The sequence below is a fragment of the Notamacropus eugenii genome, chromosome 1, assembly GCF_028372415.1.
Source record: "Notamacropus eugenii isolate mMacEug1 chromosome 1, mMacEug1.pri_v2, whole genome shotgun sequence".
In the NCBI taxonomy this organism is placed as follows: domain Eukaryota; kingdom Metazoa; phylum Chordata; class Mammalia; order Diprotodontia; family Macropodidae; genus Notamacropus; species Notamacropus eugenii.
In genome coordinates this window covers 693467123-693483732 of record NC_092872.1, presented here as the reverse complement: position 1 = coordinate 693483732, position 16610 = coordinate 693467123, and the positions used below count along the sequence as shown (strand labels likewise).

General features: G+C 37.8%; 1 protein-coding gene across 2 annotated transcripts in view; it reads left to right on the top strand.

Moving 5' to 3' along the window:
• The window catches only part of CMTM4 (CKLF like MARVEL transmembrane domain containing 4), an 82381-nt gene extending 66292 nt beyond the window's left edge, over nt 1-16089 (top strand). Inside the window, exons 3-4 of one of the 2 annotated variants that reach the window (XM_072635927.1) lie at nt 3394-3492; nt 6071-16089. In XM_072635927.1, coding sequence (XP_072492028.1) covers nt 3394-3492; nt 6071-6235 — 264 coding nt within the window. In that variant the 3' untranslated portion in view covers nt 6236-16089. Of the gene's footprint in view, nt 1-3393; nt 3493-6070 lie in introns of those variants that run through there. The other variant, XM_072635928.1, reaches the window with a different exon arrangement.
• Nucleotides 16090-16610: the final 521 nt, after the last annotated feature.

Sequence of the window (16610 nt, the reverse complement as noted above, 5' to 3'; positions counted from 1 at the left end):
CTGATCACAGTCTATTACTGTCCCACCTTTTCCTCTACCTTGTAACCTCAGATTCTTTTGTTCATCTACACTGACCTCCAGTCGCTTGACCCTTCATTTCTTTTCCAGGCTATTATCACTGCACAGACTACCCTCTTTTATCTTCCTCATCTTGACAACCAGGTTAAATCTACACTGTCTTCTTGTCTTAGGTCCCTTTTCCCCAATACCCCCTTCTGTCCTCTGATGGTATCATCACTCTGGCATGAGCTCTCATTGCATCCTACCTGGACTGCTGCAGGAGCTTGCTGCTCGGTCTCCCCTGCCAGAGGCCCCTTTCCATCTTGCACTCACCTGTCAAAGGGATCTTCTTAAAGGACAGGATTGACCACGTCACACTCCCCAACGCAGTAGACTCCAGTGACTCCCTATCATCTCCAGGAGCAAATACAAAATCATCTCTTTGGTGTTTGAAGCCTCGTGTTCACAGCTTGTCACCATGCCTGTCACCTTTCCATTCTTCTTACACCTTAACCATGTTGCCCCGCTCCAGCACTCTGTCTTCTATTGACACTGAGATGAAGGGGGTATTTTCACTGACTGCCCCATCCCATGCTTCTAGTCTTTGCTTCCTGGCAGTACTTCCTTCAGATCTCTGTTGAACCCTACCTGCTGCAGGGAGTCCTTTCTCAGTCTTCCTTTGGCGGATTATTTCCCATTTATCCTGGACATAGCACGTTTGCATGTTGTCTCCTCCGTTAGGCTGTGAACTCCTTGGAAGCAGGGACTGGCTTTTACCGTTTTTGTGTCCCTAGCAGTGCTTCGCAGAGTCCCTGGCACACCTTAAGAATGCTTAGTGAGCGATTTGCTGACGCCGTGATCTGGACAGTAGTCATTCTAAAAATTGTTTCTTTAAAAGTTTTTTTTGACATTTTTATTTAAAGTTTGGAGTTCTAAATTCTGTCCTTCCCTTTCTCCCTTCCTGAGACAGTGAGCAGATAGAGATTAATCATGTGCAGTTGTGTATAACGTTTTCATATCAGTCATTTTGTACAAGAAGACTTGAATAAACAAAAGAAATGAAAGAAAGTGGAAAGCAGCATGCTTCAGTCTGCATTCAAACATATCACTTCTTTCTCCGGAGACAGATCATTGGATCGTTATGTTGCTGAGAATAGCTAAGTCATGCACAATTCTTCATAGAGCAACATTGCTCTTCTATTCGCTTCACTGTGTGTTAGTTCGTGTCAGTCTTTCCAGGTGTTGCTGAAATCATCCTGTTTGTCATTTTTTATAGCACAATAATACCATTACAGTCATATACCGTAGCTTATTTAGCAACATTCCGCAATTGATGGGCATCCCTTTGATTTCCATTTCTTAGACTCCACAGAAAGAGCAGCTATAAATATTTTTGTACATGGAATCCTTTTCCTTTTTTTGGATATCTTTGGGATATAGACCTACAGTTTTATAGCACTTTGGGCATAGTTCCAAATTGCTCTTCACAGTGGTTGAACCAGTTTACAACTCCACCGGTAGGGCATTAGTATCCCACTTTTCCCACTTCCCCTCCAGCATCCAATATTTTTGTTTTTTGTCATATTAGGCAATCTGATAGATATGAGGTGGTACCTCAGAGTTGTTTTAATTTGTACTTCTCTAATCAGTAGTTATTATTTCCTTTGAAAACTGCCTGTTCATATCCTTTGACCACTTATCAGTTGGGAAATGACTTGTATTTTTATAAATTTGACTCAGTTCTCTATATTTGAGAGATGAGACCATTATTAGAGAAACTTGTTGTAAAATTTCCCCCCAATTTTTCTACTTTCCTTATAATTTGGATTGCATTGGTTTTCTTTGTGCAAAAATGTTTTAATTTTATGTAATCACAATTATCTATTTTATATTTCATAATACTCTCTAAATCTTTTATGGTCCTAAATTCTTCCCTTATCCATAAATCTGACAGATAAACTATTCCATGCTCACTTAATTTGCTTTTGTAAAATGTGCAAATCATGTGCCCATTTTGACCATATCTTGGTATATGGTCTGAAATGTTCTATATCTAGTTTCTGCTATACTGTTTTCCCAGAATTTTTGGTCAAATGATGAGTTTTTGTTCCAAAAATTTGAATCTTTGGGTTTATAATATACTAGATTGCTACGGTCATATACTATAATGTAATTTGTACATAATCTATTCCACTGATCCTCCACTTTATTTTTTAGCCGGTACCAGATTGTTTTGATAATTACCACTTTATAATATAGCTTGAGATCTGATACGTCTAGGCTACCTTCTTCCGCATCATTTTCCCTTTGATTCCCTTGATGTCCTTGAGCTTTTGAGCTTTTAGTTTGCAAAAGCTGTGAGCACTATGCTCCTATTTTAAATCTGGGAGTTTAGATGACAAATGTAATTTGCTTGAATGATTTAGCAGAATTGGATAATAAAGGAGTATACTCTTTAATTCTTCTCATTACTAGCTTTATTCTCTCCCCCTTTTTTTTGACTACAGAATGCTTTTTCCTCCCATTTGTATACAATTTCTGAACCACTGGGTAGCTGTCTATAATAAAATTTAGCTTCTGTGAGTTTGGGTAATGTATGCCTCAGTTTCCTTATCTGTAAAATGAGCTGGAAGAGGAAATGGCAAAACCGCTCCAGTGCCTCTGCCCAGAAAGCCCCAAATGGGGTCACAAAGAGTTGGGCACAATGAAATGACTGAACCAGCAACAGCAACAGCCCGGTTAGGACTTAGGTGCCATTGGCAAGGCAGTTGTTAAATATCCAGAGTACTGGGTCTGTGGTCTGATCTGGTATTCAGGAATCAAAAAGAAAATCTGTATACATTAAGTGAAAGCATTGCCGATTTAAATTTTTCTTGTTTTATATTAAAACCAAGTTATCTTTCATTATGGGGAATGAGCTTGGGAGGAGGGGGTCTTCTAAGTTTTTGAAAGTGTGCCACCTTTGCTCATGCAAATTTTAGGCTTATGTTGAGAGTGTGGGCACTGGGCTATCTGTGAAGAGTGCTGAAGTTGGGTCCAGGCCACACTGGGTTGGGTCAAGTGTTTGAGTTTTATAATAGAATTTTATTAAGGGCTGTTGGTTGGGATGCCATCGAGAGATTTGCTGTCAATTGCTATTTCTGCAAGAGAAATCACTTGAAAGTTCCAGTACCACTTAGTGAACTGGTAAAATGTATTTGCACTGTGCTGTGGCATCCTCAGTTTGTATGTCTCTGATTTCCTCTGTTCTCACCCTTACCTCTGTTGTATAAAGTACAAAATATATAGAAAATGGGATATTGTGGTTCTTACTTTGAATGTTCTCTGTTTACTTTAAGAGCAAAAACTAGGACAGTCGTTGTTAAATAACACCACCACTTTTCCCCCTTTTAGGATTTGGTCAACACTGGACTCAGCACCTTCTTCTTCTTTATCGCCTCCATAGTACTTGCTGCTTTGAACCATAAAGCTGGAGCAGAAATTACTGCTGTGGTAAGAGAACAAAGTAGTTCAAACAGAGTGATGCATCCTGGTTTGCATCCCCACCCCAGGGTATTTTGTTCAAATTTTCCTTTAACTGACTAAAAAAAAATAATACTTTCATTTGAATTGTAGAGATCCCAACTGGTATTGAGGAATAGCTACCACCAGCATTTATTATATGCCTACTGTATTCAGAGTCCTGAATTATGTACTAAGGGAGATAAAAAGTTTAAATATAGTAAAGTTCTAGTTCTTAGGAAATTTGTGTTTTAGTAAGACACATGGAAAGCTTTGTACACAATATTGCATGAGAGATGCCATGTGAGTACCACGTGAGATCTCATGGACATGTTGGTTGTTACTACTGAGGGGAGATATTTATGAACGAGGTAGCTTTTGAGTTGAGCTTTTAAAAAAAATGGATTAATAAGAATTCAAGAAGTATAGAGATGGGGATAGAGTTTTCCCTTCCTGATGAGTTTTGGGGTCTGGTAGGGCATCATGGAGTAGTTTCCAAATTCAAAGCTCCAGAAGGAAAGGTTTTTTAGAGTCTAGTAAGCGAACAGTCACAAGTTTATAACTGAAAATCAATTACCTAGAATCCTGAGCTAGACTTGTCACTGCTTCCTTCCTCTGAATAGATTCCAGTTATAGGGGTGTAAATCCAATCTCCCCTTTGTGTGTGGGGATAGATATATACTCACTTGCTTAACTGCAGTTGGAATGAAAGAATATAGCACATATACGAATGTGAAATGTACATATTCACATGTCATGAAGAATGAAATATATATCATATGTACATATGTACATTAATGTTGGGACAGCTAGGTGGTATGATGGATAGAGCATTGGGCCTGGTGTCAGGAAGACTCACCTTTGTGAGTTCAGATTTGGTCTCAGACACTTATACCCTGTGTGACTCTGGTCAAGTCACTTAACCCTCATCCATAAAATGAGCTGGAAAAGGAAATGGCAAACTGCTCCAGTATCTTGGTCAAGAAAACGCCAAATGGGGTCATGGAGAGTCAGACACATCTGAAACAGCAGAACAAGTCAAAAAATGTATTTATACACACACACTATATTTCACATTCTTTAATTTCAGCTGTGATTAAGCAAATGGGTTACTGTGGGCTCAGTTCCATTGTGATGGAGTTCATGCTGATCTAGAATTCTCGAGCTTGAGTTTGCTCCCCTTCCTTCCACGATATTATCAGTCCAGCAGGAGAGAAAGGCCAGGGTTTGCCTAGTAACATTAGAGAAAAGTCCAGAAATTTAACATGGATAGGTAGGAGTTGGGTACCTTAAGGGCATCTTTGTGTGAACTTGGTAGTAGCAGTTTACCTTTATGTAACATTTTCTTCACAACCAGCTATGACATGAGTAGTTACTCATTTACTCATGAAGAGCCTGAGAGCCAGCGGTGTTAATGACTTCCCCAAAGAGCGGGTAATGGAGCTGGGTCAGTGCCTCTTTCTGGTTTAAAATCCAGAAAGTCTTCCTCTCTATTGTGTAGCGTGGCTTCTGTCCATCTTCCACACATTATGGAAACCGTACCAAAACAGGGAAGGTCTAAGTTGATAATCAAAGGCATTATTAAATCTAAGGATTTTCCATCACATCCTGTTTGTTGTGTACTTTAGTTGTGATTTTTCCCCATTGAGTTCACGTTAGATCATAAAATGCTGGCACTTGGAGAGACGTCAGAATTTCAGAAAAGAGGTGGAAGGAGCCCTAGAAATCCTGTCTCTGGACTAACTCAGCCATTTCAAAGATAAGGAATTTCAGGCCCAAAGAAAGTTCATGGAGCAATCGAGTGGTAGAATTAGTGCTAGAACCCCAGCTGTCTGTCTTTTTCACATACCGTAAGGTTTCCCTGAGTGACGGTGCTGTAGTAACACTGAAACAAATATCTCTGTTACCTTTTTCTTTGAAAGATACCATAGAAAGAAATCCTTACGTGGCATTTGATCTGGTAGAAATAAAGTACCTTTATTGACTCTAAGAATGGGCTCTAATGGATTCTTGGAGCCAGAAAGATCTGGGTTCAAGGACCACTTCTAGCACGTACTAGCTTTATGACCCAAGGTGAATCATTGAACCTCTTTGAGGCAATAGAACTATGTGCATTGGCTGATGGAGTTTCCCCACGAGGATTTTCCTACACCATTGAAGTCACATATTTGGACCAAAGTATAAAGTAGATCCCAAGTTCCTATATATATATATATATATATATATATATATATATATATATATATATATATATATATATATATATATACTGCTCATTATAGTAAACTAGCTCACATTTATTAAGCACCTACTATGTGCCAGGCACTACCCAAAAGGGCAGAAGGCAAGTCTGTTCACAGTCTAATCAAAGCTGCAACTTCCTTGTACTCTGAGACTTCTAAAAGCAATAATGTCATTGACAACAAGCATATTGACAGGTAACAGCATGAATTGTTGAGCTGGGTCATTAGGAGAGCCCACATAAAATCCGTTTGTATAGTGCCTTGCACTTTGTGGCTCATCCATGGCAGATGTGCTCTGGAGAACTTACAATAGGTGTCTTTTTTAGGTTTTTGGCTTCTTGGCGACAGCAGTGTATGCTGCAAATACCTTCTTAGCTGTGCAGAAATGGAGAATGAACATTCGACAGCAGAGCACCAACGAATACATTCGTGCACGGACAGAATCACGAGAAGTGGATAGCCGTCCTGAGATACAGCACTTAGACACTTGAGAAGGAGCTTCTGAGTAGGACTGTGGACTGAGAGAGAAGTCACCAACAAAGAAAACTTTCTTCTCTCTCCTCCCTGTCTTGATTTTCCCCCTGAGTTCCCACCATCATTTCTCATTATTTCATCATATCAAACTTTCGTACAATTTTTAATTTTATCCTTCTTAAGAAAACAGCTGGCTTTGGCAAAGAGTATTCACAACATCATTAGGAGCTTCACTTACTCCATCAGATGTCCTGGCTGCAAACTCAGAAATCTCAACAACTCTGAAGGTGGAAGTGCTCTGGAGTGGCCACACTATTACAGTGGCTCTTTTTTCAACTTTTAACGTTAACTCTGCGTACAGGCTGCATATGGTTTCATTATAAACTAGCATTCAGTCAGGTGTCTTCATGACAGGGTTAGAAGTTTGAGGGCAGATGAAAAATGTAACTCAAGTTTAGATTAAATGTGATTACCTAGAAAATAAGGGGTGAATGGCACCAGTTTAGGTCAGTCAGCAGCCTTCATGGGTGACCACTGTGAACAGAGAATGCTTGTAGTTACTCACAGCCCATGCTTATGTTTGACTTCCAACATAACCCCTTAGGTCTTGTCTATTTTGGGGGCCTGTGGACAGCTGAGACAAATTGTGAAGCAAATTATGGAATTGAAAACTTTGGTAGCATGGACAGAAGTCAGCTTTGGACTTTACAGATATGAAACGCTGGGGATAGAAAGCATCTAGCAATTCCTAACTAACTAACAATGAACTCTGTATTGGGAAGGCTACATTTTATTTCTGGTCATTACAGAGTCACATGACATTTCCCACAAACAACTTCTTGAGTGTGAGTGGGCTACAAAATTCCCACATTCCTACCTAACCTGAATGCTGTGAGGCTGAATTTGGAGAATTTTCCCCTAGCCAAAACACATCACCACTGTGTTCCATTAACCAGAGATGGGATGTTTGGGTATTTCTTTGTATGTGTGTATATTACAAATATGTGTGTGTATACACACACATACCATATACATATATATGTCAATCTCTCCACCATACCAGAATCAATTCTTTGCCTGTGTGTTATACCCAAAAAGGTCTTTCAGGTCATAGGAGTATATGATGGTACTAGAACAAACTTCTATATATGATAAAGTACATTTTCTTTTGATCACAAGTATTGTGTGTGACCGATCAACCAAATATAATTGAAAAAAGCTCCCATTTATCCAGAAAAACTTGAGAGTATCCCAGTTAATTTAATGTTCAGATTTAAATGGGGATTTCTTTTACATACCATACCTTTTCAACAGTGCAGGGATTCATGATTTTTCATCTGTGTGGGTCCTGCTTTCATTGATTGCAAATTGCAACCTGTCCTATGCCTTAATCTAAGTCTTCATGAGTTTCTGTGACTGAAAAAAGTTCATTTCCTTGTGGTCTTCCTTCTGGTAATGAGTCTTCCTCTCTCTGCTTCATTTGACTGGTTCTCAGACAGCAGATATGGAGCATGACTCTGAGTCTGCAATCAAAATCAAAGAGATTTTGAATTGCTATGGAACCTACCACATTGGGCTCTGCTTGCTTAGATTTGAGGAGCCCGCGTTTGCCTCCATGCCATGAGGAGTCATTAGACAGTTCCCAAAGAGCTGAGTACAGTAAGACAACTCACTAAGACTATATTAACCATAATATATTCACTCTTTCATTCATCAAATATTTGTTAATTTTACTGCACTGTGCTTTGCACTTGGGGAGATAACAGACACATTCTTTGCTTTAAAGGATATTCTATCTTTGATTTGAAAGTCACTACAGTTTATCACAGGCCTCAGATTCTTTGTTAGGAAGAGAAGTTACTATCATACAATATTGTCAGTATACTCTATTTAAGGTTTCTTTTTTGTTTAGATTCTGGAATTTATAGAGAGAAGTTTCTCTTGAAGATTATATCTATGGAGTGTGTGTGTATATGTGGGGGAAACACCATTTAGTTTGCTGGATTGTCATAGTTTGGATTGATTTAAATGTTTACAAATCTCTCTCCAGCTTGACAGTTGGTATTTGCCAAGGAAAAGAACATTCACTGCTGGCCAGAGAATCTGAATTTTTCACTAAAATGTAGGTATCCCTGGCATTTATTTACTGAAAGATTTAGTGCACAGCTTCGACTGTATACTATGTGTTAGCAGGTGTGTGGGTGCATACACACCTGTGTACCTGCATGATTTAAATGCATTTCCTTCATTGCATATTTTACTTAGTATGACTTTATTGTGTGAGACTGATAAAATTACCCATTTTGGGCATATGAAGTACCAAGTCTAGTTTTCCTGTATTTAAAAGTATGTTAACTTAATGTTAACTTTGAGAGCCTCATATGACATTTAACTTCAGTTGTGATGTTCCATTATTAAATAAGCATTTATTGTTCATTTTCTGCTTAGGTGGCCCATACAGTATCTCCAAATCATTGCATCTAACTTTGGGGAGAATTGTGTTGTCTTCTACACCTGAAAGCATCCTTGGTGTTTCCACTCTTCTTTGAACACACCTCACTAGTATTAGTGTTTTCTTGACAACTTTTGATTTAATTTTCTTAGCAATGATTGCAGGAAGAGTGTGACATCTGGATCTGATCTTTTAGTTCTACGCATTGCTTTAACCTTTGCAAACATGCATAGAATGCAACTAGTGACTAGACTCCCATGTGCTTAAGTGCTCTATCAGGTTATTTTGTTTTTAATTTTTAAAAGAACAGAATCATGCCTCTGATCCATTACTTAGCTTCAAAATCATATAAAAGAAGGACCATTCTAACCTGTTGTTTTTCATTAGTTATTATTTATTTTCAAGTTTTTCTACTATATATGTTCTTAGAAAGCTACCTTTGAAATCAAATATAGAGAGAATACCAGACAGGACAATTACTAAAGTTTTCTCAAGTGATCTGAAAATGTACAGTTTACCATTAGGAAAAACAGGATGATTGAGCTAATGCTCTTTTCTTATATTTGCGGAAGGAAGAGAGTTGATTATGAAGTAAATTGCAAAGAGAGTATAGTTACATGACAAATATGAATACAGTCCATGGAAAGTTTTGATCTTTTGATAGATCACAAAGTTAGAAATTATTACCTACATAATTGTATACCAGTGACAGAATTTTTAGAAGGATCTATTTTCTTACAATTATTTCTAAATTCTTTTTGCCACAGAAAATGGGTTTTTGCATATGTATTTCCTTGTAATTGACTAGTGAACAGAAAGAAAATAAAACACATTTCAAATACAGCATAATATGTAATCATACAATTTAAATATGGAGCATATGGTCAATAAAGTGGATCTAGTCTGGGGTGAAGGTAATACACTAGCATTGCTTCTATTATAATTCTTGTAAACAGACAATGAAGGCCATATGTAAATTTGAAACTGAAAAATGAATATTTTGCTGGTTAAAGTCCAGTATCTGAATAAATCTTAGTTTTAATAATCATACCTACTTAAATTTATTATTTCCCATAAGTCACAGTCTGAACATATTTTTGTTGTAGTTTAAGGTGTTAAAAAGTTGAAGGAAACGTTGCTCATGCCTTTTCTGTTTCATGATGTGGCCAATGTGTCATCAGAGGATAAACTGAATTTTAATAGACTGCAGTTTTTTTTAATAACTTAAGGCAGCTATTGCAGACTAAACAGTGTACTGGCATTCTGAATGTGGGACTTCTCTTAATTTGAAAAGTGACAAATTGTGCATTGAGCATTACATATGTCATTCATAAAAGTACTTTTATTTTCATGGCAAAAATGGAAAAGATACTTTTCCCTCATGGGAATGATATATTCTTCTAGTTCTTTCCTTTCTCCACATTACACCATTCAAATATGCATAACTTTGCCTTTTAGTATTTCTTTAGACTATTGCAGGATGAAAATAATGCCCCTCGTCTTTTTGGTCTAGAGACGTCATCGTCTCACAAACATGTTGGACTATTCCTGGTTCCAGGTAAAGATAGGAAAAGACGAATATTTTACAGATAAAGTTAATTGAATTGGGTACAATCCAAAATAAGCTAAATGAAATATATATTTTTTAGACAGAATAGGAAAGCCCCTGTTTTCTGAAAGAACTCTATGCGTACTGAGCTGTGGGATAGGTTGCCATTTGTGTTGGTCAGTGGCATATCTACACCCAAAAGATTTCTTGGGAAGAAGAGAAGAAGGAAGTAGTACCCATTCCCAAATACCAGCTCTGTGGATTTGTTCAGTTTAGATCTGCTTAACCTTGAAGAATTCTAGAAGAGACACAATCTAACCCTGCCAATGCCCTTGTGATGTTTTTCCTCCTCTAAACTGATGCTTGTTTGCCTGTGTTACACTCTGCATAGGATGCTTTGGGAATGACTTTTCTTGGTTTATTTAGGAACTGTTTTGTGGTCTCAAAGCCTGGGGTTTCATTCTGTCTTCCTGTGTGATTCAGACTTAGGTTGAACCACAGATGGTCTCTGTGGAGATGAAGCATGACGTGTTTTGTCTGCACAAATATGTGAAGTCTCATTTACAATGAATCAGCCGTAAAGGAAGGGAACTGTTTAGTTCTTCTTTTAAAAAAAATTGTTTTAATGAACCTTGAATAACTGCAAAGTCTTGCATGACTAGATTTTCTTTATACTTTGGTATGGTAGAGTCTACAGTTGTAGTTTTGTTGAAGAGTCCTCGGATCTCCACCTTTTCCACGAGGGTAGGTCAAAGTTGTTTATATCCCCTCTCTGGTTAAGGCAGAGTTTCCATTGTTATCTGTATGATTTGTCTCAGCAGCAGGATAGAAAAAGCATGTGACTTTGGATCTATTTTGATAGCTTCCCTCCTGGGAACCCCATTTGTGCCATTTCTCCTTCTCTTTTGTTAGAAACAAAAAGAAGCCTTGAAATGAAACTGTTGAGTTGTTGCAGTTGCTATAGCAGGATTGTCTAAAAGAAAATGACATGAAAAAGGCCAACTCAGTAGGTAAAAGAGGCGGTTAGTGACAGAAGCTGATTGTTAATCAGTACTCAGGAGCAGGATTGAATGGAATTCCTCCTGGACTCTTGGTAGTCCTGTTGGTCCATTTGTTCTAGATACATTGATTGCTAGCACTTCAGTAGAGTACCAGGACCTGGATGTCTCAGTGTGACTTTCTGCTCTCTGAAAACCTCCTTTCCCTTTAGTAATAACTAAAGGACCTAAAGAAAATGTATCTCTGCCTACTTAATATTAATAACTCATATTTCTATGCCACAGCTATATAATGTGGGGGATTTAAAATCAGATGAGCTGGGTTCCTGCCCTGACTTTGTCCCTTACTTTCTCTTACTTTGGGCAAATTACTTCCCTTCTGTGAACCCAAGTTTTTTCATCTATAAAGTGAGGGAGCAGGATTAGATGGCTTCAAAGGACCCTTCCAATGTTCCTAAGGTTTTACAAAGACCTTTCGTTAGGATGACCCAGCAAGAAAGGAGAGAGAAATTACTATTCCCATTTTATGTGATGAGGAAAAAGACCAAGAGAGCAGTGAAGCACCTTGCTCAAGGTCACAGTGCCTGGCACGTAATACATGCTTAATAAATGTTCTAGCTTTCTATTCACTATTAGATCCAGGACTTGAGACCAGATTTCTCACTACTCCAGCTCACTGCCTCTACTTCAAGTACTGTCCTTTTAGAAGGAAGCAGTCTACGTGGGTGCTCTTTTGAAGCTAGAACACGGAGACAGATAGGAAAGAAGTGCCTTGAATCTTTCCTTCTTATACGCTTGTCTGGAGGATCAGGTTCCAGGTAAGCTGTAACAACGGGGTCGAGTGTAGACATGCTTAACACTGCACTGCCTGAATCAGGATTTTGTGTCAATAAAAGGAACTCGTGGGAAATATTGCTACCAAATCCCATTGCAGCATCAGTAAACTCTACTGTGATTAAATGTCCTTGGCCAGTCTGCCATGCTCCTCTATGACATCATTCTGTTCAGACAGTGTGTTTTCTCTGAATCAATCAATGTTAAGTGGGGTAGTCCTATGCTAGACACTTACTGACAGACTACCACCATAACCAGATGGAGTACCCCTACATTTCATCATCAGAATTGATTTTGTGCCTTTTTTGAATGCTTTAAGGGCCACACCTAAGATGGAATTCTTCTAACCTTGTATACAACTTCTCAGTAAGGTTCAAATTGTTGGAATGATAAAAATTGCCTCACTGAGAGAATGTGACCAAAGGAACTAAGATATTTACATTTCTTAGAAACTGCCTTAGAAATAGTCACAGTACTTAGTTGTTCAGATATATGGGATAATATAATTTGTAGCAGCTATGAGTACTGTGCTCCTATTTAAAATCTGGGAGTTTGGAAAGATTTAGCAGGATTGGATAGTAAAGTGGTATACTCTGTTTAATTCTTTTCATTATTATCTTTCTTTTCCTTTTTTTATTTTGGACTGGAGAATGTGCCCCCCGCCCCAATTTGGATACAATTTCTGAAGTAGTGTTAGCTGTCTGTAATAAAGTTTAACTTATATAATAAGTTTGGATAGTGTATGGATTTTATGATATTATTTTGATTATTGTTTACACATCTTTGATGGGAAATATACCTTACGTTCATATCATTTGCTAGTGCAACATTCTCTGTTGGTACCATGTATAAATTGGCTAGGAGTTATAGACAAAGGTCAGGATATCTTGGAATATAGGTATAATCGCCCTATTTTCTGGATTCTGCTGAAAGAAAACAATGGATTATCAGAAATGTTAACATCCTTTTCATTGAGAATATGTCTAAAGTTAGAGGGCCTCATTTTTAATAGCTGTTTGTATATGTGTATTTTGGAATTAGGGCTGGTTCCCAAAGTTTCTCCTGATAATCTCACTCAAAATAAGAGGATAAATGAATATAGATTTTCTTTTTTTGGCGGTAGGGAGGAGGGCATGGGATTTTCTTAATATAGAAGTAGCGAAGTCTCATTAGTTCAGCCATGGGGGGTCTTAGTAATTGAAGATCCTCCTAGATGGTGGCCCTCATATCTTAAGCAACCTCAAAGACACGGTACTCTAATTGTATTTTAGAAAGTGGGAAGCTCAGATGAGGGGGACAAAGAGGTATTTTAATCCCAGTGTCTCTGTAAAGAACCCATTCTCTATGTCTACTTTCTTCCTCTTTCTGCCTTGATTTTGCCTCCCTTACCTTTGCGTAAATGTATTCCCAAAAAGACTTCATTCCTTTCTGCAGATATGATAACAGCAAATGATCAGTTCTTATAAATGTAAACTGGTCAATCCAAAGCCAGTGGTGGTAGCCATGCTTTGCCAGGGGGAAGGAGGATGGTTGTAGCAGCTTCCCCCCTCTAGGTCCCAACCCAACTTGAACATGGCCAGATAGAGACCCTGTGAATGCTGCTTCTCACTCCTGTGCTTTGTAAGCTTTGTCTAGTTCCAAAGAGACAGTTGTCTCTTGTTTCAGAATGTGACCCATTTTGAAATACATTTTCAAATTCTCCCCTTTGTGGAAAATAAATTCCTTTGTACACCATGGAGGGAATCAGGCCTGTTATCTAGATTATATCCATTTTGGGCCCAGTTTTTCCTCCGATTAAAATCGTAGGAAGTGAAACTATTTGTATATGTTGAGGTTTATAAGGGTTCAGGAACCCATGACAAAAATAATAAACTATTTATTACTCGTGTTTTGATTTGAAAATTTGATAACTGTTCTGTCTTTTCGTGTTTTTTTTTTTTAAACAAATATAAAGTAACTACTTCACCTTCGGTGCCTTCCAAGTTGTCGGATAAGCACTTGTTAATCATGAAGATGAAAAAGATGTAAATTTATTGTTAGTAAACACTATTTTTATAGCATGGTCCTATGATCTTGTCTTTTTTAATATTGCTTTTACTGATGCCAGTTGTAATATTTAACCAATTTTACTTTTGTGAACTAGTTAGCCCAGTTGCTTCTCTTTTTTTCCCCTTCATTGCTTCAGAAGGACTGACCCTTTTCCCTACTTCCTCTCAATCCCCTTTCCTCATTTTGGTTAAGCAAGACTGAGGATAAGTCCATTTTTATGTGAGATAATTGATTATCAGTTCATTTACTTTTCTTTTTTGCAACCATTTTGAATCCACACATAGAGCTATTCATTCTAATGTGTTTTTATAAAAGGACAAAAGTTGATTTCATGATAGAAGGAAAAGATCTAGTCAGTCACCCATGTCTTTATCTTCTTGGGGATTAAAGTTCTCACCCAAGTAAGTATACTGGGGAGTGGTGTTTTTTGAACTACTTGATTTTCAGAGTCAAATCTGGACCTTTTCATCTCCACTGCTTATTTAAAATTATAGTCTCATAGAATGTTAGATCTGAGGGAGAAGTATAGGGCCATCTAATCTAATGCCCTCATTTGATAGAGGAGGGGAAACCAAGCCCTAGAGGGCTGCTTCATGAGGGTAATGGAAAGAGCAAGACCCACAGAGGCTGCCTCCTTATCACTGGGAGGGGTGATGGTAGTGGTGTCTAATGAACACTAAATGTTTTCTAGTGTAGGTGATTCCAGCTTCAGGGAAGACTTGGTTTAGGTGACCTCTAGGACTTCTTCCAAACTCATGATTCCATAAAGTAACTTGCCCAAGGTCATACAGCAAGTTTGTAGCAGAGCTGGAATAAAAACCTAGCCTCCTCACCCCCAGTCCGTTGAATTTTCTACTTTATAGAGGTTTCTTCACCTGGTGAGAAAAGTAGAAGTCACCAGCTAGAGCTTCTCAATACCATCAGGAGTTAAACTCATGTTTTTAGATTGGTCTGTTTACGTCATGAAAGGGTTTTATGGCTTTCTTTAAGTTTCTAGGTAAAATAAATTGCTTGATTGTTTTTGTGTCTTCCGAAGAGGAGATGAATTACTGGAGAATCCTTTTTCCTGTGGGATCATTGAAATGTCTGTCCAAGGAAAAATCTTAGAGCTCTGGCTAAGCCATTGCAAAACAATGGTAATGATTTTTCAGAAATATCATAAACATATTTTAGAAACAGTTTTTTAATATTTCTTTTCTTGAGTCTCATTTTTTTTTCCTTTTGAAAGGGAATGAGAAAGGGGAGGGTCAAAGTTCGTTGTAGGTACTCTAAAGCAGGTGAGGCGTCAAGTCAAATGGCAAACAAATTACCATGGTTTTCCAACATCTTCTTACCCAGGTTTAAACCAGTGACATTTTTTTCCTCTGGAAATACTATTAACTGGATGCAAATTAATCTCGATGTAGTTTCTGTTTTCTGTAAGTGATATATATTTCTTTGATTCTCTCTCTGAACAGTTTAAAGGTACAAGCATCCTACATTTCCAAGACAATACTCATTTTATGAACTTGATTTTCTGAGTATAACCTTTTGTAGGTTGTATTTTTTTTCTGCTCTTACAGCTGAAGTTGAAGGATAATTTCATAATGGTATTATAAAAAGCAAATTCAAATTTACTTTTGATTCTGGTTGTTTTAAGTATGTGACATTCCAAAATAAAAATGACATATTTTGCTTGCTATGTATTTTTAAAAAGGGCACAATATGAAGGGTTTTTTTTTGTAATTTCCTGATTTAAAATGAAGTATTATGTTCATTGATTTTTTTCTCTCCCCATCCTCCCCCCATTTTTACTCCTTTCCTTTTGATATGCCAAGGTGCCGGACTTCACATGTTCTCATGGTCCTTGTCTTGATTGTTTTCATAGTGGTAAAATCTGTATTTTTCTATGTAGGGGGAGATAATTTTCTCAACACTAATCTCTGATAAATATTGTATGAAATTGTTGTGAAGGATTTCTTGTTGAATAAATAGATATGACTAAACAAATTGTGTTTTTCTTTCCTTTTAATCTACTTCTGTTCTGCACCTTCTTAAGGGAAATGCAAGCCCATTTCCTAAAACTGAAAGGCTGGAAGACTAACTTATGCAGAATACAGAAAAGGGAAGAAGGGCACCGTGCTTGCCTGCTGTGGCTGTTGCCTCAACTGACATTGTCCTTCAGGAAAAAAACCAGGCAAACTGGAATTTACACAGATGTATTTATTTTGAGTGGCAGCCACATCACCCATAGATAACCAGACTTTTTAGTTTCTTGGGACAGTTGCTTGATGTGGAGCGCTGTACTAGCAATCAGAAAACCTGCATCTAAATTCTGGCCTTCACTTTCTCTGTGTGTGAATATTGGAGGAGTTGGGCTCAATGGTTCTCTTGAGGCCTAGTTCAGAGATTCTTTGATTCTGAAGATATATATTGCAGATGGTACAATTCTTTTGAGGTTCCAACTAACCTATATTGGTTAAAGTCTAAGGCACTCACCATGGTTCACAAATCACATGAGTCTCTTGTAA